We start from the raw sequence: 26,114 nt of genomic DNA, 5'->3' as shown, positions 1-26,114 counted from the left end.
ACGATCAAGTGGGATTTATCCCAGGGATGCAAGGATTCTTCAATATACGCAAATCAATCAATGTGATACACCATATTAACAAATTGAAGAATAAAAACCATATGATCATCTCAATAGATGCAGAAAAAGCTTTTGACAAAATTCAACACCCATTTATGATAAAAACTCTCCAGAAAGTGGGCATAGAGGGAACCTACCTCAACATAATAAAGGCCATATATGACAAACCCACAGCAAACATCATTCTCAATGGTGAAAAACTGAAAGCATTTCCTCTAAGATCAGGAACGAGACAAGGATGTCCACTCTCACCACTATTATTCAACATAGTTCTGGAAGTCCTAGCCACGGCAATCAGAGAAGAAAAAGAAATAAAAGGAATACAAATTGGAAAAGAGGAAGTAAAACTGTCACTGTTTGCGGATGACATGATACTATACATAGAGAATCCTAAAACTGCCACCAGAAAACTGCTAGAGCTAATTAATGAATATGGTAAAGTTGCAGGATACAAAATTAATGCACAGAAATCTCTTGCATTCCTATACACTAATGATGAAAAATCTGAAAGAGAAATTATGGAAACACTCCCATTTACCATTGCAACAAAAAGAATAAAATACCTAGGAATAAACCTACCTAGGGAGACAAAAGACCTGTATGCAGAAAACTATAAGACACTGATGAAAGAAATTAAAGATGATACCAACAGATGGAGAGATATACCATGTTCTTGGATTGGAAGAATCAACATTGTGAAAATGAGTATACTACCCAAAGCAATCTACAGATTCAATGCAATCCCTATCAAATTACCAATGGCATTTTTTACAGAGCTAGAACAAATCATCTTAAAATTTGTATGGAGACACAAAAGACCCCGAATAGCCAAAGCAGTCTTGAGGCAAAAAAATGGAGCTGGAGGAATCAGACTCCCTGACTTCAGACTATACTACAAAGCTACAGTAATCAAGACAATATTGTACTGGCACAAAAACAGAAACATAGATCAATGGAACAAGATAGAAAGCCCAGAGATTAACCCACGCACCTATGGTCAACTAATCTATGACAAAGGAGGCAAAGATATACAATGGAGAAAAGACAGTCTCTTCAATAAGTGGTGCTGGGAAAACTGGACAGCTACATGTAAAAGAATGAAATTAGAATACTCCCTAACACCATACACAAAAATAAACTCAAAATGGATTCGAGACCTAAATATAAGACTGGACACTATAAAACTCTTAGAGGAAAACATAGGAAGAACACTCTTTGACATAAATCACAGCAAGATCTTTTTTGATCCACCTCCTAGAGTAATGGAAATAAAAACAAAAATAAACAAGTGGGACCTAATGAAACTTCAAAGCTTTTGCACAGCAAAGGAAACCATAAACAAGACGAAAAGACAACCCTCAGAATGGGAGAAAATATTTGCAAATGAATCAACGGACAAAGGATTAATCTCCAAAATATATAAACAGCTCATTCAGCTCAATATCAAAGAAACAAACACCCCAATCCAAAAATGGGCAGAAGACCTAAATAGACATTTCTCCAAAGAAGACATACAGACGGCCACGAAGCACATGAAAAGATGCTCAACATCACTAATTATTAGAGAAATGCAAATCAAAACTACAATGAGGTATCACCTCACTCCTGTTAGAATGGGCATCATCAGAAAATCTACAAACAACAAATGCTGGAGAGGGTGTGGAGAAAAGGGAACCCTCTTGCACTGTTGGTGGGAATGTAAATTGATACAGCCACTATGGAGAACAATATGGAGGTTCCTTAAAAAACTAAAAATAGAATTACCATATGACCCAGCAATCCCACTACTGGGCATATACCCAGAGAAAACCGTAATTCAAAAAGACACATGCACCCGAATGTTCATTGCAGCACTATTTACAATAGCCAGGTCATGGAAGCAACCTAAATGCCCATCGACAGACGAATGGATAAAGAAGATGTGGTACATATATACAATGGAATATTACTCAGCCATAAAAAGGAACGAAATTGAGTCATTTGTTGAGACGTGGATGGATCTAGAGACTGTCATACAGAGTGAAGTAAGTCAGAAAGAGAAAAACAAATATCGTATATTAATGCATGTATGTGGAACCTAGAAAAATGGTACAGATGAGCCAGTTTGCAGGGCAGAAGTTGAGACACAGATGTAGAGAATGGACATATGGACACCAAGGGGGGAAAACTGCGGTGAGGTGGGGATGGTGGTGTGCTGAATTGGGCGATTGGGATTGACATGTATACACTGATGTGTATAAAATTGATGCCTAATAAGAACCTGCAGTATAAAAAAGCAAACAAAACAACTAATACTAAACTTTCATTGGGTTATTTGTATGGAAATATGTTAATATAAATGTTTCAGATATTACATGAAATTTCTAAAAATCTTATATTTGTATTGGTATGGAAATATGTATGGAAATATGTTAATATAAATGTTTCAGACATTACATGAAATTTCTAAAAATCTTATATGTTCTGGTATAATGTTATAAGTAATAATCCTAGTTATTACTTTAAAATGTATATCTCAGAAATAACTAATTTTCTTGTCAACTGCATTATTATGAACTTTCATCAAATCTTTTACCGTGGTCATTTTTAAGTCTTTTGTCATTTACAGACAGTTCTGGGTGTACTCTGATGATTTTGCAAATATGTTCCTATAAAAGGGTTTCATCTTCAAGAAATTCATGGAAAAGACTCTGACAAGTACAGGTTTCTGATAACTGACTGTACTGCTGAACTGAATGAATAAGCATTTTCAGAACTCTGATGAAAAACTGATGAACTCATAAAAGTGCTAACAAAAGATCAAGATTAAAAAAAAAACAATTAATTACATGGGACTGAGTGAACTGATGAGGATGAGTATAATTTTTGTGACTATCTGTCTGAATTAAAAAAAAAAAAATCCCACAAGGACTCAGAGGCAAAGAATATACAAATCAATTTTCACTGCAAAGTAAAGGAGCTGTTACAGTGGAGGATTACTGGACTGAATGTCAGTATTATGACATAGTATGAGTGTGTTTCATGTTTGGTAATTGCAACCATTCTTGCTTTTGTTGTAGTCATCCATGTACAATGCTTGATGTCAGTCTATTTATCTCTTGTAAAAATAAAATACAGTGTGTGTGTGTGTGTGAAAAAAAAAAAAAAAAAAAAGATATCTCTTGCATTCCTATACACTAATGATGAAAAATCTGAAAGAGAAATTAAAGAAACACTCCCATTTACCACTGCAACAAAATGAATAAAATACCTAGGAGTAAACCTACCCAGGGAGACAAAAGACCTGTATGCAGAAAACTATAAAACACTGATGAAAGAAATTAAAGATGATACCAACAGATGGAGAGATTAGAAGAATCAATATTGTGAAACTGACTATACTACCCAAAGCAATCTACAGATTCAATGCAATCCCTATCAAATTACCAATGGCATTTTTTACAGAACTAGAACAAATAATCTTAAAATTTGTATGGAGACACAAAAGACCCCGAATAGCCAAAGCAGTCTTGAGGGAAAAAAACGGAGCTGGAGGAATCAGACTCCCTGACTTCAGACTATACTACAAAGCTACAGTAATCAAGACAATATGGTACTGGCACAAAAACAGAAACATAGATCAATGGAACAAGATAGAAAGCCCAGAGATAAACCCACGCACCTATGGTCAACTAATCTATGACAAAGGAGGCAAGGATATACAATGGAGAAAAGACAGCCTCTTCAGTAAGTGGTGCTGGAAAAACTGGACAGCTACATATAAAAGAATGAAATTAGAATACTCCCTAACACTATACACAAAAATAAACTCAAAATGGATTCGAGACCTAAATGTAAGACTGGACACTATAAAACTCTTACAGGAAAACATAGGAAGAACACTCTTTGACATAAATCACAGCAAGATCTTTTTTGATCCACCTCTTAGAGTAATGGAAATAAAAACAAAAATAAACAAATGGGACCTAATGAAACTTCAAAGCTTTTGCACAGCAAAGGAAACCATAAACAAGACAAAAAGACAACCCTCAGAATGGGAGAAAATATTTGCAAACGAATCAACAAAGGATTAATCTCCAAAATATATCAACAGCTCATGCAGCTCAATATTAAAGAAACAAACAACCCAATCCAAAATGGGCAGAAGACCTAAATAGACATTTCTCCGAAGAAGACATACAGATGGCCAAGAAGCACATGAAAAGCTGCTCAACATTACTAATTATTAGAGAAATGCAAATCAAAACTACAATGAGGTATCACCTCACACCAGTTAGAATGGGCATCATCAGAAAATCTACAAACAACAAATGCTGGAGAGGGTGTGGAGAAAAGGGAACCCTCTTGCACTGTTAGTGGCAATGTAAATTGATACAGCCCCTATGGAGAACAGTATGGAGGTTCCTTAAAAAACTAAAAATAGAATTACCATATGATCCAGCAATCCCACTACTGGGCATATACCCAGAGAAAACCATAATTCAAAAAGACACATGCACCCCAATGTTCATTGCAGCACTATTTACAATAGCCAGGTCATGGAAGCAACCTAAATGCCCATCGACAGACGAATGGATAAAGAAATTGTGGTACATGTATACAATGGAATATTACTCAGCCATAAAAAGGAACGAAATTGGATCATTCGTTGAGACGTGGATGGATCTAGAGACTGTCATACAGAGTGAAGTAAGTCAGAAAGAGAAAAACAAATATCGTATATTAACGCATGTATATGGAACCTAGAAAAATGGTACAGATGAACCAGTTTGCAGGGAAGAAGTTGAGACACAGATGTAGAGAACAAATGTATGGACACCAAAGGGGGAAAGCCACAGGGGTGCGGGGATGGTGGTGTGCTGAATTGGGCGATTGGGATTGACATGTATACACTGATGTGTATAAAATTGATGACTAATAAGAACCTGCTGTATAAAAAAATGAATAAAATTCAAAAATTAAAAAAAATACAACAAATACATGTTGAATTTTAAAATATTGTTTCTAGTGTCTTACACTGAAATTGCAGCAATGCTTAACTTTTATCTCAGATTGACTTTCAATAGGTTGCAACTCCTAACAAAAAGATTCTCACTTCAGAATATAACATAATTTCCTTTAAATAGGAAACTTGCCCCAAATTTAGAAACAGTCCTGCCACAGACTAAAAATAAATACAGCCTTCATTTATAGAGTATCTATTAACCTTACAACATCCGTATGAGGATTCCCCATTTTACTAGCAAAGCAACTAAATCCCTAGAAGTAAATAATTTGCCCAAGGCAACAAGCAAATAAGAAAATTCAGCTCAATCTAGTCATTTCAATTCTTTAGTTTAAAACTATTTCAAATCTGTCCTTATTGCAGAATGAATTAAGCCCTCACAGACTTCTTTCTCTCAGTTTCCAACCACAGCTACTTCTTAATTCACCAAGTATTTTCTGAGCTCATACTGTGTCAAACATTTTTCTAGGAGGTGAGGATAATAATGTAAACAAAACAAATGAAAATCCTTGTCTTCATGAATTGACATTCTACTGTAGGAAGACAGGTAATAAATAAACAAATGTACAAAGAAATAAATAAATAGGAATGTGGGGGAGGTGTTATATCCTTTTTAAAAATAGTCATCACTTATTAATAAAATGACTTGAAGTGAAAGACTGAGCTGTGTGGATATATGAGAAGACATTCCAAGCAGAGATAAATGTGAATGCTAAGGCCCTGAGGCAGGAATGTGCCTAATTTGTTTGCAAAATCGCAAAAAGGCTACTATGACTGGAACAGAGAGGTAATGGGGGTCAGATTACAAGACCCCTCATAAGGACTCCAAGTTTTATTCTAAGTGTGAGGGGAAGGTATTGAAGGCTTCTGAGCAAAGAGTTACAAGATCTAAATTCAAAGGGATCACTTGCCTTCTATATTAAGAATAGAAACAAGATGAGTCTAATGCCATTATGAGCATATTACAATAATCCAGATGATGTTGGTTGGCTTGGTTCAAGGTAAGAGTGGTGTAAGTGGCAAGAAGGGTAGGATTCAGGAGTTGAAAGCATAAACACAGAATTCCTAAAGCCATGCATATTGATGAAGTCACTACAGCAGTCATGAGAGCACTCATTAGACAACTTTTTCAATTGTAAAATGTGAGCAGACAACGAAGCGTCTGGAATCTTTTAGTAAGAAAAGCTTGGTATAACACTGAATGGGGAGCCAGAGGCCTGAAATGACATCTCAATTGATCTCGGATAAATCTCTAACTCTTGAGCCTGCTTCTATATCCATAAAATGAAATAATAAAAACTGCCCTACTTGGTAAAATAATTCAATTCTACAAGTAGCTAATCTTTATTTTGTGCTTAGCACATACAAGGCACTGTGTTAAGAACTTTACTTGTATTATCTTATTTAATCATCATAGCCCAATAAGCGAGGTGTCGTTATTTTTATCGACTCCATTTAAATGATAAAGAAACTGAGATTTGGGGCTTCCCTGGTGGCACAGTGATTAAGAATCTGCCTTCCAGTGCAGGGGACATGGGTTCGATCCCTGGTCCAGGAAGATCCCACATGCCGCGGAGCAATTAAGCCTGTGTGCCACAACTACTGAGCCTGTGCTCTAGAGCCCGTGAGCCACAACTATTGAGCCCACGTGCCACAACTACTGAAGCCCACACGCCTAGAGCCCATGCTCTGCAACAAGAGAAGCCAACACAGTGAGAAGCCTGTGCACCGCAACGAAGAGTAGCCCCCACTCGCCACAACTAGAGAAAGCCTGTGCACAGCCACGAAGACCCAACACAGCCATAAATAAATAAATAAATAGATAGATAGATAGATAGATAGATAGATAGAAACTGAGGTTTAAAGAGGTTAATAACTCATCCAATATCATCTAACCAGTAAGTGGCAGTGCTACACCTAGTAACTCCAAAAGCCCATACACTTAACCACTAAGCAAACTGTTATCTTTAATTACTGACCAACTACTATGTGCAAGGCACTGTATTAGGCACAACAGTAAATAAGACAAAAATGTCCTCAGTATCATGAAGCTTCTAGTTTCACAGAAGGGACACATGAAAAATGTTTAAATATTCCTTTATTATAGTTAAAATATTTATTCTACCATGAAACAAACATATCGATAAGCCTTCTTTAAAGTTTCTGTAGACCAGCTAGAATAAAGATTTGTCTCCTGAACAACCAACAGATCAAAGAAAAAATAAAAGGGGAAATAAAAACGTTTCTTGAGACAAATAAAAATGGAAAAACAACATACCAGAACTTGTGGGATACAGCAAAAGCAGTTCTAAGAGGGAATTTCATAGCAATAAATGTCTACATTAAGAAGCAAGGAAGATCCCAAATAAACAACCTAACTCTACCATAAGGAACTAGAAAAAGAAGAACAAACTGATCCCAAAGTCAGCAGAAGAAAGGAAATAATCAAAATCAGAGCAGAAATAAATGAATTAGAGATCAGACTCACAGTTATAGAGAACAAACCAGTGATTACCAGTGAGGAGAGGGAAGGGAGGAGGGGCAATAGAGGGGTAGGGGATAGAGAAGTACAAACTATTATGTATATAATAAGCTACAAGGACATACTGTACAACACGGGGAATATAACCAATATTTTTTGATAACTATAAATGGGGTATAACCTTTAAAAATTATAAATCACTATATCGCACACCTGAAACTTATATGACATAGAATACTATTCAGCCATAAAAAATGAGAAAATCCTACCATTTGCAATGACATAGACGGACCCTGAAGGCATTATGCTAAGTAAAATAAGTGAGACAGAGAATGACAAATACTGTACGATCACTTATATGAGGAATCTTAAAAAAAAAAAAAAAAAAACCCTCATAGGAAAAGAAATCAGACTTGTGGTTACCAGAGGAGGGGAGGGGAGGGGAGGGGAAAACTGGAGGAATGTGGACAAAAGGTACCAGCTTCCAGTTATAAGATAAGTAAGTACTAGGAATGTATGAACACTGCTGAATGATATATAAGAAAGTTGTTAAGAGAGTAAATCCTAAAAGTTCTCATCCCAAGAATATTTATTCCTTTTTTTCTTTCTTTTCTTTTTATTTTACCTATATGAGAAGATGTTAGCTGAACCTACTGTGGTAATCATTTCACAATATATGTAAATCAAACCATCATGCTATACACCTTAAATTTATACAGTCATGTATGTCAATTATTTTTCAATAAAACTGGAAAAAAATAAAAGTAGTAACTTGAAATTTAAAAAAAAAAAGATTCCTGGGCATGGAGATTCTAAGTATTTCCTAGTCAATACTTAACACTTGCTATAGGGAAATTTACTCTTCTGATCTAACAGTTTGGACTTATTCCTTCTTTAGCACAGGTTAAAAATCTACATCTTTACTCCTCAATTAGATAATCTGTAAGTAAACTGTGAACCAAATACTTGATGCAATCAAAAGCAAGTTGGTAAGAATATTCATAACGAGTATTTTAAAATTGGTAAAGAAAAACTTTAATTAACAATATACTGGATTGAAAACAAGAGGTTTTGGATGGCACGAAAACCAAAAAGGAGTCAGAAGAAAAAGAGATTATAGACATCTATGCTGGTATTGGCACACTGATTTTACATCATTGCTATCTAAATTCAACAACAAAATGTTTTCCATGCTTCCAAGTTTTCTTTCACCCCAGGCTATTCTTTCCTACTACTATCAAATATCCATTCCACCCCAACTTCTTCTTTCTCCCAAGAACTGACTTTTCCTGCTTCATATACTACATATCTTCCCAACCAGTCCCCTGCTTATATTCCCTGAAAATACATTTTTCACATTCCCTTTATACATGTCATACGATTTACCTACACCAACCATTCCCTAACCCAACTCCTAGCCATTCCGTCAGACTCAGTTCCAATGTCACCTACTTATAAAGCATTCCCCAAACTGATGCCTCTATACCCCAACTCAAGTTGGTTACTCCTTTGTCTAAGATCCTATTTTCAAACAATACTGTTATTACTATTATTATTTGCTTACATGCCTTTCTCTGAAAGAAACTCCTAGAAAGGCAGTATGATGGTTTTTAAAAAACCACGCATGCCCCAATTCAACTTTTTATCACCAGATCATGGCACATGAAAGGTACTCAATATTTATCTTGATAATGCACAGATCCAGACTAATTTCAAACTTAGGAAAGGGAAAGTGAAAGGAAAGACAGAACTATGTAAAACAGCAAATTGCAGGCTTCCCTGGTGGTGCAGTGGTTAAGAATCCACCTGCTAATGCAGGGGACACAGGTTCCAGCCCTGGTCCGGGAAGATCCCATGTGCTGTGTGCCACAACTACTGAGGCTGTGCTCTAGAGCCTGCGAGCCCCAACTACTGAGCCCACGGTCCACAACAACTGGAGCCCATGCGCATAGAGCCCATGCTCCTCAACAAGAGAAGCCACTGCAATGAGAAGCCCTTGCACCTCAATGAAGAGTAGCCCCCGCTCGCCGCAACTAGAGAAAGCCCATGTGCAGCAATGAAGACCCAACACAGCCAAAAATAAATAAATAAATTTATAAAAAAATATAAAATAGCAAATTTCAAAAAAGACTTCCTTCTAACTAGGATCTTGTGAGACTAACTATATAATACAAACTCTTTCCTACATTATGGGCCTCTACTCCTTGATATTCCTTCCTACTTTCACAGGTGACTACTCTGTCATAAATTCTATTAATGACTCAGGATTGCCTTCTTCAATTTAAATATAATCTTGTTTTTCTAAGCTATACAAAATCATACCATTTCTTTCTTTCCTTATTTATCAAGAATGATGACCTGGGCTTCCCTGTGGTGCAGCGGTTGAGAATCTGCCTGCCAATGCAGGGGACACGGGTTCGAGCCCTGGTCTGGGATGATCCCACATGCCGCGGAGCAACTAGGCCCGTGAGCCACAACTACTGAGCCTGCGTGTCTGGAGCCTGTGCTCCACAACAAGAGAGGCCGCGATAGTGAGAGCCCCGTGCACCGCGATGAAGAGTGGCCCCCGCTTGCCACAACTGGAGAAAGCCCTCGCACGGAAACGAAGACCCAACACAGCCAAAAATAAATAAATAATAAATAAATAAGCTCAAAAAAAAAAAATCCTTTAAAAAAAAAAATGATGACCTATTTCCCTGTATGCATACTAACAAATATCCCAAGTACCTATTTAAGAACAGACTGATTTATGATTCTTTCCTTCAATATCTAGCAGTGTTCTTACCATTAAGGCTGGGAATGTGTATTTCTAGGTTAAGAAATTAATTAGTACTCAGCAACAAGATACCTATGGCTAGAACAGTTCCTAATACATAGGAGATATTCAGTAAATATGGGAGAAAAAAAGAGGAAAGAGAAAACCAAGGGGGAAAGGAGGAAGTCTGGTACATCCTGTATTATTTGCTAATTTATTTGTCACTCCAAATAGACCGTTAACTTCTAATCGGCAGAAACTGTGCCATTTTCACCAACATATATCCCCAGTGCCTAGCACAGTATCTAGAACATAACAAGCTCTCAGTATCTGTTTGATAAATGAGTAAATCAGGGGTCAGAAAACTTCTTGTAAAGGGACAAAGTTATATTTCAGTAAATATTTTATGCTTTGGTAAACAGTAGATATTTCATGCTTTGTGGTCCACATACTCTCCATAGCAACTTCTCAAAACTCAACTCTGCCATGGTAGCAAGAAAGCAGCTATAGATAATAAGGATGGCATGGTTGTGTTCCAATAAAACTCTGTTTATAAAAACATAAGGTATTTTATTACCACAATTTAAAAAAACAAAAACAAGGTGGTAGGCCACAGTTGGTCGAGCCTGGGATGAATGAATGAAGTCAGACTCACAGATGTAAGGATTTGCTGAACAAATGGAGGGAAAGAAGAGAGGGAGAGAAGAGGAAAGGAAATAGGGAAGGAAGGAAAGATGCATGATATCTCTGCCTAAGGAATATAATAAGAAAAATAAAAAGAGCTGTACTTGGGAAAGAAAAGCTATGAAACATGCATTTTCCCCCAAATAACTAAAACACATAGTATACTTTTTCAAGTCGAAAGATGTGATCTCTTTCTAAGCGTTCTTCTGCTTGTTTCAAGCCTAGCCTCTGCTCAGGTGTCAATGTAGATTCATCTATCACAGTGGCATTTTCTAAATAGTCCATCTCTGAAGAATTTTCTTTATTAGATTCATCGTTCTTCATTTTACCTAGAAAAGGAAACAATCACTTAGTTACTATCGTCAGAATTGGTAAATTAAAATTTTTTTAATAAAAAACAGACATTCAATTTATACACATAAAGAAAAAATATTCTTCCTTTATGTTTTCCTTCATTGTGCATGTTGGTATACCTATGTAAAATATAAGTAAAAGATATATATGATATCAAAATTCACAAAGAAAACTCTACTTCATGGGTCAAATGCCTATCTTCTTCCAACCAATCTATATCAAAAAAGACAAATATGACTGAGACTCACTATACAAGGGTAACATAACATAACCATTTTGTTGAATCTCTGAAGTAAATATGATATAAAGCTACTTTAAGTCCCAAAGATGACTCACTGAACTGAAGTCACTTCAGTGACTTTATCACTATACAAAAGAAGCTAAAAGAACATATATACTCCAGACCACAGACTCACATGAGGCTCCTTCTTTGCTTTCACTGAACTCATGGATATCTCCACCACACCAATATTTTTTCTTTGCTTCTCTGCCTCCTAACTAGATTGTGATCTCTTTAAGGCACAGACTATGTGCTTTCTTTTCAATCTTTGCATTTCCAGCACCTACCAATATATACGTAGAATACAGTAGGTTGCACCACCAGTGTGATTTTTTTAAATACAAATTGAATCATGTTACTCTCTTGCTTAAAATACTTAACAGGCTCTCATGGAGTTCAGAAGAAAGTTTAAACTCTTTAACATATAACACACAGTGCTTGCCCTCTTCAAGGCAGTCAACAGTTTAAATACAATAATCCCAAGTTGTAGTAAGTGCTATAAAGGAAAAAAACAAGTAACTGAGAGGGAAACAAACTTTAGATATGGGGGTCAGGGAAGACTTTTCTGAGACTTTAAGCCAAGACCTCACAAAAAGAGAGCTAAGTTGTCTATATCTCTAATCTTATATCCTGCCCTAACACTTTTCACTTCATTCATACCAAATGTGCTAGAATGGATCACTGCTACTCCAAGTATCAATGACTGTACATGTTCTGTTCCCTCCACCATCAAGGCCCTTCCCACTTCAACTAGTTATGTTTACCTGTCCTGCAAAATTCAGTTTAAGCATCAACTGTTTCAGAAGACAGTCTGGGACTTCCCCGGTGGTGCAGTGGTTAAGAATCCGCCTGCCAATGCAAGGGACAAGGGTTCGATCCCTGGTTTGGGAAGATCCCACATGCCGCAGAGCAACTAAGCCCATGTGCCACAACTACTGAGCCTGCACTCTAGAGCCCACGAGCCACAACTACTGAGCCCACGTGCCACAACTACTGAAGCCCGTGTGCCTAGAGCCCGTGCTCCGCAACAAGAGAAGCCACTGCAATGAGAAGCCCACACACCACAACAAAGAGTAGCCCCCGCTTTCCACAACTAGAGAAAGCCTGCGAGTAGCAATGAAGACCCAACGCAGCCAAAAATAAATTAATTTTAAAAAAAGAAGACAGGGCTTCCCTGGTGGTGCACTGGTTGAGAATCTGCCTGCCAATGCAGGGGACATGGGTTCGAGCCCTGGTCTGGGAAGATCCCACATGCCGCGGAGCAAGTGGGCCCGTGAGCCACAACTACTGAACCTGCGCGTCTGGAGCCTGTGCTCCGCAATAAGAGAGGCTGTGACAGTGAGAGGCCCGCGCACCGCAATGAAGAGTGGCCCCCGCTCGCCGCAACTAGAGAAAGCCCTCGCACAGAAACGAAGACCCAACACAGCCAGAAATTAATTAATTAATTAATTTTAAAAAAAGACAGTCTGATATTCTTTATATTCTCATAGCACCCGCTATTATCTCACATTTTCACAGCAATGTAATTTGTATTTATTTATCTACCTCTTACAATTAGATAATGAATTCCTTGATGCTAATGACCAGATCTTATTCAACTTTGTACCTTCAGATTTTAATACAATGCCGAGACCAGAGATGACAATAGTGTGTTGAATAAAGAAATTGATTTGGATGTATTTAAAAGCACTTCTAAAAGTAAATGCTCATAGATAATCAATAAACCTCTCCTCTCTGCCCCCAAAAGCCACTCTAGGGCTTCCCTGGTGGCGCAGTGGTTGAGAATCTGCCTGCCAATGCAGGGGACACGGGTTCGAGCCCTGGTCTGGGAAGATCCCACATACCGCGGAGCAACTAGGCCCGTGAGCCACAACTACTGAGGCTGCGCGTCTGGAGCCTGTGCCCCGCAACAAGAGAGGCCGCGACAGTGAAAGGCCTGTGCACTGCGATGAAGAGTGGCCCTCGCTCGCCGCAACTAGAGAAAGCCCTCGCACAGAAACGAAGACCCAACACAGCCATAAATAAATAAATAAATAAATAAATAAATTAATTAATTAATTAAAAACCCTGCTTCCTTAATTATTAAATTAAAAAAAAAAGCCACTCTACATGCCATCTACAAGAACCCTGAAATTCACTTCTCTTTTGATAGCACTAATTTTCTGAATAAAAATAGTGTGCCTCTCTCTGGAGGTGATGTGTCTCCTACCACAAGAGGAGCACAAGAGGAATATTATTCAGCAATGAAAAAGAATGATGCACTGATACATGCTACAACATGGATGAATCTTAAAACATACTAAGTGAAAAAAGCCAGACACAAAAGGCCACATGTTGTATGATTTCATTCATATAAAATAGGCAAGTCTATAGAGACAGAAACTAAATTAGTGGTTGGCAGTGCCTAGGAGGAGAGGGTAATGAGTAGTGACTGCTAATGGGTATGGAGTTTATTTTGGGGGTGGTGAAAATATTCATGATTTAGACAGTGGTAATGTCTACACAACTTTGTAAATATACTAAAACCCACTAAATTGTATATTTTTAAATGGCAAATTTTATGGCATGTGAATTATATCTCAATAAAACTAATATAAAAAGGTAAATAAAAAATTTAAATATGACAGATGATAGTAAGAACTATGGAGAAAAATTAAAAAAGGTAAAAGGAATAAGGAGTGCCAGAGGTGGAAGTGAGGTTTGTAAATTTTAGATAAGTGACCCAGCAAAAGGCTCACTGAGAAGGTGAAGGAGGTAAGAGAGCTAGCCATATGGACATCTGGGGGAAGAGTGTTCCAGGCAAAGGAAAAAGTAAATGCCAGAGCCATCAGGTGGACACTTGCCTTCACATTTGAGGAACTGCAAGGATATCATGCGGTTGGAACAGAGAGAAACGATGAGAAATAGATAAATGAGGGCAGAGGAGTTGGGGGGGGGGGAGTGCCGAAGATCACAAAGGTCACAGCAAGGACACTAGCTTTTACTCTGATATATGGGAAACCATTGAAACATGATGAACAGCAGTAACATGATCTGAATAATTTTAACAGGATCATTCTGGCTGCTATGTTGAAAACACAAGGAAGGATGGTATAAGTGAAAGTAAGAAGACGAGTTAGGTTCTGCTGCTCAAAAGCATGATCCTGACCAGCAGCATCAGCTTCATTCAGGAGCTTGTTAGAAATCCAGTATCTCAGACTCTAGATTTTCTAAATCAAAAATCTCGGAGAATGGAGCCCAAGAATCTGAATTTTAATACAATTCCCAATTGATTCATATGCACACTAAAGTTTGAGAAGCCCAGATCTAGTATATTCTCCCTTCAAATATTCACCAGGCTCACTCTCTCACCTCTTACCTTCAAATATTTGCTCTAATGTCACCTTCTCAGTGACAATTTAAATTTGAAACACCACCACCAGACACAGCAGTTATCATTCCTTATGACCTTTCCTGTTTTATTTTTCTTATAAGATTTATCACTATCTAACTTATTATATACTTTTGTTATTTACTATGTTTGTTGTCTGTCTCCTCCCACTAGAATATTAACTCTATAAGTAAGTATAGTGTTATCTGTTTAGTTCATTGTTATATTCCTAGCAGCTAGATCAGTACCTGCACATAGCGGAGACCACCCAAAATATTCACTGAATGTACAAACGGCAAAAGGAAAAATGGTGGAAGTACTAGGTGGGAGCTAAAGTTGGACCTAATGGAGATTAATCCACTAATCTTTTGGCAGCAGTACACGGTTTGTGGGCTTTTAGTTCCCCGACCAGGGATTGAACCTGGGCCCTCAGCAGTGAGAGCCTGGAGTCCTAACCACCGGACCACCAGGGAATTCCCATATAAATCATTTTTTGGTTTTTTCGGTTTTTCTTTTTGTGGGCCACACCATGTGGCATGTGGGATCTTAGTTCCCCGACCAGGGATCAAACCTGAGCCCCCATGCTGAAAGCGCCAGAGTTTTAACCACTGGACCGCCAGGGAAGTCCTAAAACATACTTACCTATTTGGTAACAAGTGTTTTTTTGTTTGTTTTATTTTGGCCACACAGCTTGCAGGATCTTAGTTCTTCAACCAGGGAACGAACCCATGCCCCCTGAAGTGAAAGCATGGAGTCCTAACCACTGGACCGCCAGGAAGTCCCTCATTCTTATAAGTTTGTTAAAACAAGTCTCCCGAAAGGACCTCTACTTGGTCTACTAGCTTCCTTAAGCTATTTCAACTTATTCTCCATGTTAACAAATAACAAAACTGCATTTAATTGGAGAAATAATAAAAATAAAGGATATTCATTGCCATTGCCTGCCTACTGTGTCAGGGACTACATGAAACACTCGATTGAATTATTTCACTTAACCTTTACAACAAAGACAGTCGCATCTCCACATTTTTAAAAATGAGGAAACTCAGACATATTTTAAAGGATAAGCAGCTTATCCAAGATTACAAAGTTATTAAGTGGGGAAGATAAGATTCAAAACCTATGAAATTTTACTCCAGAGCTCACAATCTTAACCACCTCACTCTGTCACCTTATTTTGTCACCTTTTTAAGAAAATAATCTTTAAATCATATTTTTCACTAATTCAAGTGACCAGACCCCTGTAGCTGATCTTATGCACCAGTATTTCCCAACTTCAATCACATACTGTCATGTTTAGATCTGCCATATCTAAACACTAGCAGTACTATTATTTATTTGATATTGTCTTTAAATTGACTTACTTTTTTGGGCCTTGTCCTAAACCATATCTATGAAATTATTAACATTTTTTCTTACATACAAAGGTACCTCTATTAAATTACAAAAAAGGTTTGTCAATAAACCATCTTCTGTGTACCACCAGAAATAAAAAGAAGCTATTTCTGAACTCTTTGTCAGTATTTCTCAAAGTGTGGTAAATAATGATTTAGAAATAGCTTTTTCTGTTTATACATCAAGAAAAGGTTTTATTCTTTTAGCCACAGAAACATCAGGAAAAAAGACTGCCAAGGAAAATTCATTAATTTAAACAAAATTAGGATTAAAGTACTCAAAAGACATGGACAATATTTATAAACAATTAAGTAACACTAAGATCAAGATCTCATAAGAAAATGAATTTTACAATGATAATTCTCAAGTAAATTGCAACAGTGTCCTATTGAATCTGTTTCCAGTTTTGCTCCTGTCAAAGAATTTGCTGAAAAGATAAACATATATATTTATATATATATATACATGATCACAGTGCTGCCTTGGTTAAAACTCTTCAGTGGCTTCTCAAAACACTCATAATAAAGTCCACACTGTTTATCATATCCTAAAAGGCCCTTTACTTTCCAATTCTTGTGTGCCTTTTCAGCTGCATTCCCCCACAAGTCCCTGTTGCAGTCATACTGAATCTCAGTCACACTTGCAGTCTCACATTTATATCATGCATTTTCTCAACCCAAAGTCTAAATACCTCGATTAAATCATGTACTTTCTCGATTCTAAGTTTTTGGCACTGAACTAAATTACCACCTTACTTATCTGTATCACCCTCACCTAACTAGAAGCTTCCTTGAGGTCTGAGGCTGTGTTTTTTTGGTTTTCCACTGTAAACACATGTGTGACATATAATGGGAACTCAATACATACATGTTTGGTGAATGAATGAGCAATGTATTACCAGGACCATTTAAAAGAAGAGTGAGAGAGAGAGAGAGTGTGTGTGTGTGCGCGTGTGTGTGCGCGCGTGTGTGTGCGTGTGTGTACACATCAACTATAGGAGCCACTAAATTTGTATTTGCACAGGCTTTGTATCTCCCATAATAAATGTTTTCAACCTAAGACCCATATTATTAATGTCCTTTTTGTAGTTAAAGTAGTTAAAATCAAACTAAGGACAATCTAAAGAACATTAATATTAAAAAATCTCTCCAAAAATGTGACTTGTGGAATAATCTAATTTGTACTTACTCAAATCATCCGATATGTCTTCAGTTCCTGAAGCACTATCATCAGAATCACCAGTATTATCTGTACATGTTTGTTGCTTCTGAGATTGTTGTGAGTTTTCCAGAGCAGATTTTTCTCCCTCTGCAACATCAATATTCACTTTGTCCAGAGAAGTAAAGGAGCTTGGAATTTTTTTTCCAATCTGCTGTAATTCTGTCTGTCTCATATTTTCTTTCAACAGTAAACTGGGTACCTTCTCAGCTTCTGCTGGTAAGCTGGGCACCTTTTCTGATTTCATCTGAGAACCAGGTGCTTTTTCTGCTCTCCTCTGTGAATTAAGTGTCTTTTCTGCTGCTGTTGCCTGTGAGCTGGGTGCCTTTTCTGTTTTCACTGGTGAATTAAGTGACTTTGGTGATTTTTCTGTTTTTGCCTGTAAACTGGGTGCCCTTTCTACTTTTGCCTGTGAAACAGGTACCTTTTCTGCTTTCACCGGTGAATTCGGTGATTTTTTTGCTTTGCAGTGACTTTGATCTCGAAGGACTAACCCCAAATCTTTAGGGCATGGAACACTGGCAGCATTTACTTTACATGATTTAACTTCTGCTTTTTCTATACAAATATCATTTTGCTTATTTTTTTTACTACTATTCCTATTTGGAGAGTTGGTCCCAATTTCTTTTATGGATTTATCATTTCTAGCTTTCAAAGTTTGATTAGTTATAAATTTAACTGCTTTGCTTTCTTCAGAAAGAGCCCAAGCATTCTTCTTTGGTTCATGATTTTCATTTTCAGAGTTCTTAGACTCTTCCATTATTTGAAAACCTGCTTCCTTCCAATTGTGATATTGTAAAGTGGCAGATCTCCAGTAGTCTGAATTGCTTCAAATCCAGTTTAGGCAAGCAAACTATTGGATTAAAAAAAAAAAAATGTTATTTAAAATGCAAAACCCATTTCTAAAAAATTGGTTAGACACAAAAAAAACTTTTACAATTCATTCTCAAAACTGAATAGCGGGGCTTCCCTGGTGGCGCAGTGGTTAAGAATCTGCCTGACTATGCAGGGAACAAGGGTTCGAGCCCTGGTCCGGGAAGATCCCACATGTCGCGGCGCAACTAAGCCTGTGCACCACAACTACCAAGCCTGCATTCTAGAGCCCACGCGCCATAACTACTGAAGCCTGCGCACCTAGAGCCCGTGCTCTGCCACAAGAGAAGCCACCGCAATGAGAAGCCCACGCACCACAACGAAGAGTAGCCCCCGCTCGCCGCAACTAGAGAAAGCCGCACAGCAACGAAGACCCAACACAGCCAAAAATAAATAAAAATAAAGTAAAAAGCTGAAGAGTAAAAAATAAAAAATTTTAAACTCTGAAAACTATATGAGAAGGAGTTAAAATCCACTTAGTAAATAACAGCGAAATCCCCATAAAGGAGGTTCTACCGTAATTCTGGCACTATGACATCAAAACAAGGGAACTTCAGAAGTAAAATGCTGTTTTACATTACTCAATAAGAATTTCAACTAAAACGGAAATAAAACCTGCAACTGATGTACCACAATTAACATAAAAGGAAATGGAAGAAAAATAACACAAGAATTCCAATCTATATGCAACATAGGGAACCAGCTTATAGAAGACTAAGTGGTAAAAATAACAGAAGAACTGCAATCAATATGCAACATAGGGAATCAGTTTATAGAAGGCTAAGTGGTAAGATCTTTCCCACATGACTTTCCTACTAAATACTACCTATTTATACCGCTAACCTACTTCTAACTTGACGCTCTAAACATGGGGAACCAACGTCAACAGACTTCCTCCAGCTCCAAAGTACAAAGCAGTTTAAATAAATTCTTCTGAGGTAAGAAAATTTTAAAAAACCAACAGGATCCCAGAGTTTAAAAGTTATAGTAATATTCTGTATGATGATACATGTCATTATACATTTGTCAAAACCCACAGAATGGATATCCCTAAGAGTGAACCCTAAGGTAAACTACGGACTTTGGATGATAATGACGTGTTAACGTAGGTGCATCGACTGTAACAAATGTACCACTCTGGTGCAGGGATGTTGATAGTGAGAGAGGCTATTCCTGTGTGGGGGAAGGGGGTTACATGGGTACTCTGTACTTTCTGCCCAACTTTGCTGTGAAACTAAAACTGCTCTAAAAGAATAATAATGTTTAGAAAAAAGATAATAGAAAGAAAAAAAATCAGAATCCGTTTTGTTCTAAAATATAATAGGAACTATTACACTTTTACCACAGAGCACAAACTATAAACAAATGAAAATACTACATTTTGTTAAATAATTTCTATACTAGAAATAGCTTGTATACTACATATTATGGAAATCAGGATTTTTTTTACTTTTCACTTTGTCCTATATGCCTTAAATTCATACTTAAATTCATGACTCTAAACAAAGATTAATAACATGAATAAAAATTAGAGTCAAAAAAGCAAACTGCATGTAGCATCTTTGATTTTACTTGGTTAAATCTGGGCAGTCAAACACCTCTAAATCATATAACTATATATCATACAAACACAAAAATATTATCTAAATTCAAAAGCTCAGAACACAATTCATTTACCCCTATCTATTTTATGCCAAAGCATATTTCCAAAAAAAAGAAAAAAAGAAATTAAACTTACATAGTTATGTCTCCACTGAAATATCTTACTCTACTTGGACCTAGCTTTTATAATTCCTGTTGTAGTACAGTCCTCTACATTCTCTGCCTTGATCTCTGTCCAGATTAACATTATCTCTTATTTTAAAAAGCCTACTAGATAGATAAGCAACAAGGATATACTGTGTAGCACAGGAAATTATAGCCATTATTTTGTAATAACTTTTAATGGAGTATAATCTCTAAAAACACTGAATCACTATGCTGTACACCTGTAACTAAAATAATATTGTAAATTAACTATACTTCAATTAAAAAAATTTACTAGGTGCTTCTTCTAAATTATTTTACAAAATAATATTTAAAGAAATTATGATAATTAAAAGTTAAGCCAAAACCATATTAGATTTTCACCATTTCTTCTTTTTTTTAATGTTTAGATTTAAATCTACTTTTTTTTTTTAAATTAATTTATTTATTTTTGGCTGTGTTGGGTCTTCGTTTCTGTGCGAGGGCTTTCTCTAGTTGTGGCGAGCAGGGGCCAGTCTTCATTGCGGTGCGCGGGCCTCTCACTGTCGCGGCCTTTCTTATTGCGGAGCACAGGCTCCAGATGCGCAGGTTCAGTAGTTGCGGCTCACGGGCCTAGTTGCTCCGTGGTATGTGGGATCTTCCCAGACCAGGGCTCGAACCCGTGTCCCCTGCATTGGCAGGCAGATTCTCAACCACTGCGATACCAGGCAAGCCCCCACCATTTCTTTTTTGAGTAATATTATTTTCCAGTAAAAAGCTGTAGCACTTTTATCTATAAAAGAATGTTTTTGCTCCTGGTTTTTGGATATTTAAATGTATTTAATAGATTTGTCTTTCATTATTCTTGATAAAGTTTTTTTTTTTTTTACATAACTGTCAAAACAGTTGTCAAATACATCTAACTTCTTGTAGAAACTGCTGCAGGTTCCTAATTTTAAAAGTAATAATGGGTTCTATTCTAAAAGATTACTTTAACTTATCCAGTAACCAAAATATTTTAAATTTTCTAATGCTATTCTACGATAATGACTAGTAATTTTGTAGATGTCATCTCACTGACAAAAGCCTAAACAAAAAAGACTTGATACAGCAATGCTGATCCACAATTCTGTTTATAAAACTTTTTAGACATACTATTCCTCCATTCAAAAAAAAAAAAAAAAATCAATCTATTTAATACAGATAAATGCTAGTGAGGAGTTAGACTCAGAAAGTTGCCAGGTTTCACTTTGAGTAATTTGTTTCACATAACTGAAATTACATTTAAGTTTTTAATTGGAATAATGTGTTATGAAAAAAACAGACCACAGTTATTTTCTTTTTTTCTTTTATTTTCTTTGTTAATTTATTTTCTTTATTTGGTTGCACCAGGTCTTAGTTGCAACAGGTGGGCTCCTTAGTGGCGGCATGTGTGCTCCTTAGTTGCAGCAGGTGGGCTCCTTAGTTGCAGCATGCATGTGGGATCTAGTTCCCTGAGCAGGGATCAAACCCGGGCCCCCTGCATTGGGAGCATGGAGTCTTAACCACTGTGCCACCAGGGAAGTCCCTATAGTTATTTTCTAATCTTCCCCATCTTTTCTTATATGAGTAGCAAATGTCCTCTTACTTCCAAAACAAAGTGTGGTAATTTCACAGCAAAATTGCTATTTTTAACTTTTTCTTTTAAGCTATCAACAGTATAAAATTTTCCCCAGGGGCTACCCTGGTGGCGCAGTGGTTGAGAATCCGCCTGCCAATGCAGGGGACACGGGTTCGAGCCCTGGTCTGGGAAGATCCCACATGCCGCGGAGCAACTAGGCCTGTGAGGCACAACTACTGAGCCTGCGCGTCTGGAGCCTGTGCTCCGCAACAAGAGAGGCCGCGACAGTGAGAGGCCCGCGCACCACGATGAAGAGTGGGCCCCGCTTGCCGCAACTAGAGAAAGCCCTTGCACAGAAACGAAAACCCAACACAGCCAAAATTAAATAAATTAATTAATTAAAATTAGAAAAAATTTTTTTAAATTTAAAAAATAAAATTTTCCCCAAAAAGGTATGGTTCCTAGAAACGAAGTTTTCTCTGAGAAGATAGTGTTTTGAAAACAAGGTTCACTGCTTCCCAGTGCACACTCAGCAAAACTGGTTGAATCAAATAAAAATGTCAGACCTACTTTCTAGTTCCTGTTTATATTTTCAGAATGCAGAAAATACGTATTAAATGAGATTCTAACCTTAAATAACCAATTATTAACAAGAAAATACAGAGAATTTTTAACAAATTTATTTTAAAAGTGTTTGAATATTGAAAACAATAGCATTTAGAATGTATTCCATTTCATTTTTAGTAAATCATTAAACATCAGTCCATTTCCTACTTCTAGGTCTAATCATGTCTTCTATCCTCCTTGAATCCTTACCATCAATGTCTACCACAATTCTAGGTACTTAGTAAACACTCAAAATCACTAGCAATTAAAAGAACATCTACTCCAGCCTGATGTCTTTACACCACTCTTTACCTGCTGCAAACTGAAATCTTTAGCAGAAATTGGAATTGTTTCAAAGAGAAGTTTTTGATGCCCTTCTGTAATTATCCATCATTCAACTGGCAGACTGACCTACAAGGTTCGGGGCCTGAGTCTTGTAAGAGTTGTTTGGATACACTAGCTGAGAAAGTTTACCTGAAATAACTGTTGCATAACTAATGGAAAAGCTAGTCACAGAAAGAGTTACTGCTCAAGTAACCCTTCATATGACAGACAAAGGAAGCTACTGTAAAGCATAATTATAGAAAGTTATCAGAAGCTCCTACTACTTTGGAAAAAAAAATTACATAATCAACCAATTTCAGCTAAGGCCTCCAACCCCTGAGGCCCACTAGCTACTTACTGAGTGACTTTAAACAAGAGACACTGACCCTCTCTGAGTCACAGATTTCTAAACTATAAAGTGAGTGGCTGAACCAGAGTCTACTCCATCTAAGATGTTATAATTCAATGCAAATCATGAAACACAGTGATGCCAATGTTATATTGGTTCTGATAATTTTACAATTATAGAAAATTAGCAGGGATCTCTCAAGCCCCATGAAGACACAGCATTTGTATGGATGCTAACTAGACTTACGGTGGTGATCATTTCCCAATATATTCAAATATTGAATCATTATGTTGTACACCTGAAACTAATATAATATTGTGTCAATATTACCTCAATTAAAAAAAGAGAGAGGAAAAAAAAAACCCAACATAATGCTCTCCTATAGGAAAAAAGCTTGCTAAGCAAAAGGAGTCCACATAAACTAGACTCCAGAGACTGAATTATTATACATGGTATGTGCTTAATAAATTCTAAATTAATTAAACATTTTCAAAATTACTAAATTCTTAATAATTATAAAATCTGGTATTTGCAGTTTGTTATTTCTAACACCGAAATACTAGCAGTAATAAACCAAGCTTAAAATATTGATTACCTTTAAGGCAATAGTTCTCAAATTTTATCATTCATTAGAATCACCTGGAAGGTCCCATTCCCAGAGTTTCTGATTGAACAGGTCTGGGATTGAGGCCTGAGAATTTGCATTTCTCACAAGTTCCCAGGTGATTCTCATGTGGCTAGACTGGGAACTACACTTGAAAAATCAATGCTCTAAGGAATGTTTCTGAAAGTAGAAGTGAAGGAAAACCAAACTCTTCTGTATAATCTTATACACACGATTATAAGCTCCAAGAGGAAAGAAACCATTTCTCATTTTGCTTACCATTATATCTTCATCGCCTATTACAGTACCTAGTTCAAAGTAGACACTCAATAAATTTGTTAAATGGATTAATAAAAACTTAGCTGAAATTATTTTTAATTGTTCACACTTTAAAAACAAAATATAATAGATCCAAAAGATATTTAATTGCCTCGTACTTTATATTGTCTACAATGTAACTAGAAAGTGTCTCGCTTCCCAATCCATCCCCTAGCCTCCTACCACCCAGGGTGGCCTGGATAAGTATGCCTCTTTCTATGGACTTTGTTCTTACCTTTCTCATAGTACTTAGCACTTAACACATTTCATGTGTTTACCTCCTATTTAGACGACAGGAATTTTTTTTTCCAATGTGCTTCTTATAAAACAAATACACTTACACAGTTGAAAAAGTAAATGGCAAGGCAAAACAGCATTCTCCTACCAACTACCAATCTCTCTCCTCAGAAGCAACTACTGTCAACTCTTTTAGCTGTTTCTTCTGAGATTTATCTCCATATTTCTAAATTACATGCTTAAGCTGATACTACCTATTTTGTTTTAGATTTAGGTACTATCTACTGACTTCCTACAGACAGAATTGTACACACACTTATGTTCCCATCCTACCACCATCCTCCCAGGATGACTATAATATAATATGCCAATATTATTTATGGCTGAGCCAAATATACCATTGCACAGAGTTTTCTAGATATCTATCAAAATTCATTTTCTCCTTTTTCCTAGGCACGTAGCTAAACTACATTTCCCAACCTTCTCTGCAGTTAGGTGTGTCCTTAAGATCAAGTTCTTACCTCCTCCATGCTCTCCCCTTCTCACTGGATAAAATTCTCAGTCATCCATCTTCAATCACATAGCCAACAATTAAATTCCAATCCAGACCAGTAGGTCTTAAACTTTTGTGCACAGGAATCAGCTAGTTCCTAAGTGCAGATTCCGATTCAGTAGGTTTGGAGTGAGGACTAACATTCTGCATTTAGTCTAACAAGCCCAGATTAAGTCCACACTGTTAGCCCTTGGCCATACTTTTAACTGGACAAAAATCATCAGTGGAACTTGGTACTCCTGAATGACCACACACAATAAACTATTCATCTGGATCTGGTGACTACTCACCTAGCAACTATTACATGAGACAGAAATAAAACTGTTTCTTAGGTCACTGTACTATTGGATCTCTTTATCACAGGAGCCTAGACTTTTCACTTAAGCAACATATATACTAAAATCACATTTCTCTTTTGGTATACTTTTCAGTTTTACCTGGAATTGTCTCACTTCTCTTAAGTTTTTTATATATCTGTCAATAATTCATTGACAGAACTGTATATCTTCTCTCAATGTCTTCAAATACATCAAGCAACCCATGTGTTTGTTTTTATTGTCGTTTTTCTCTCCTTGGACATCCCATCTGGCACTTTCTGATCACTACTAGATTTCCACCACACTTGTCACCCTGAGACTTTCCTTTTGCTATCATCCTACCAATTCCCATCTACTCTCTCATGCTGACTGACTCTTCTATTTTCCTCTTCCATAAGTTACTCCCTCTTTTTTGGTGTAGCATATCCTCCAGTAGCTTTCTAAGAAAGAAAACAAGAAAGGCATTAAGAAAGTAATTATGCCCTACTTCTGACATTTCATTTCATGTAGAGGGACAACCATTATCACAACATTCCTGATTTCTTTCCACTCCATTCATTCCTTTCCTAAGGAGATGGGGTAACTTATTTCATCATTGAGTTTAGAAAAATGATCTGGGCAAAAGTTAGCACCTTCCTCTCTCCTTCCTCTTTGCATTCAGCTGTTCTCAGGAAAGAAAATTCCATTCTCTCATTCATACTCTAACATTACAGTTGCAAGCCCCACACAGGGCCTGTCACTGTTCAGCTCTCCCTATGCCTGAGTGGTTAAATCTGTCTATTTCTGGCATTGAGTATTAGCAAGCCACATGAAAATATAAGTCCCATTCTCCAATGTGAATCTTATCCATAATAAAAATAATATTCTGGTCTCCATATGCTTCCTTTATCTCTCCCAATTTGTTCAGAATTCAGGAAGGGAAAGAGAGTGCTATTTATTGGGCTCCCTTAAGCCCCAATAGGAGGTAAGTTTTGTAAGACTTTGTATGCCTGAAATGTCTTTATT

General features: G+C 36.9%; 1 protein-coding gene across 7 annotated transcripts in view; it reads right to left on the bottom strand.

Moving 5' to 3' along the window:
• TUT4 (terminal uridylyl transferase 4) overlaps positions 1-26,114 on the bottom strand; it is a 151,917-nt gene that overhangs the window by 101,105 nt on the left and 24,698 nt on the right. For all 7 annotated transcript variants that reach the window (XM_082428786.1, XM_082428789.1, XM_082428787.1 and 4 more), the window contains exons 2-3: positions 17,574-18,456; positions 11,152-11,315 (exon numbers count right to left, since the gene is read on the bottom strand). In XM_082428786.1, the coding sequence (XP_082284912.1) occupies positions 11,152-11,315; positions 17,574-18,363 (954 nt within the window). In that variant the 5' untranslated portion in view covers positions 18,364-18,456. The remainder of the gene's footprint in view (positions 1-11,151; positions 11,316-17,573; positions 18,457-26,114) is intronic.

This window comes from Balaenoptera physalus (assembly GCF_965194825.1).
Source record: "Balaenoptera physalus genome assembly, chromosome: 1".
NCBI classification, from domain to species: Eukaryota; Metazoa; Chordata; class Mammalia; order Artiodactyla; family Balaenopteridae; genus Balaenoptera; species Balaenoptera physalus.
This window is presented reverse-complemented; position numbering and strand designations above follow the sequence as displayed.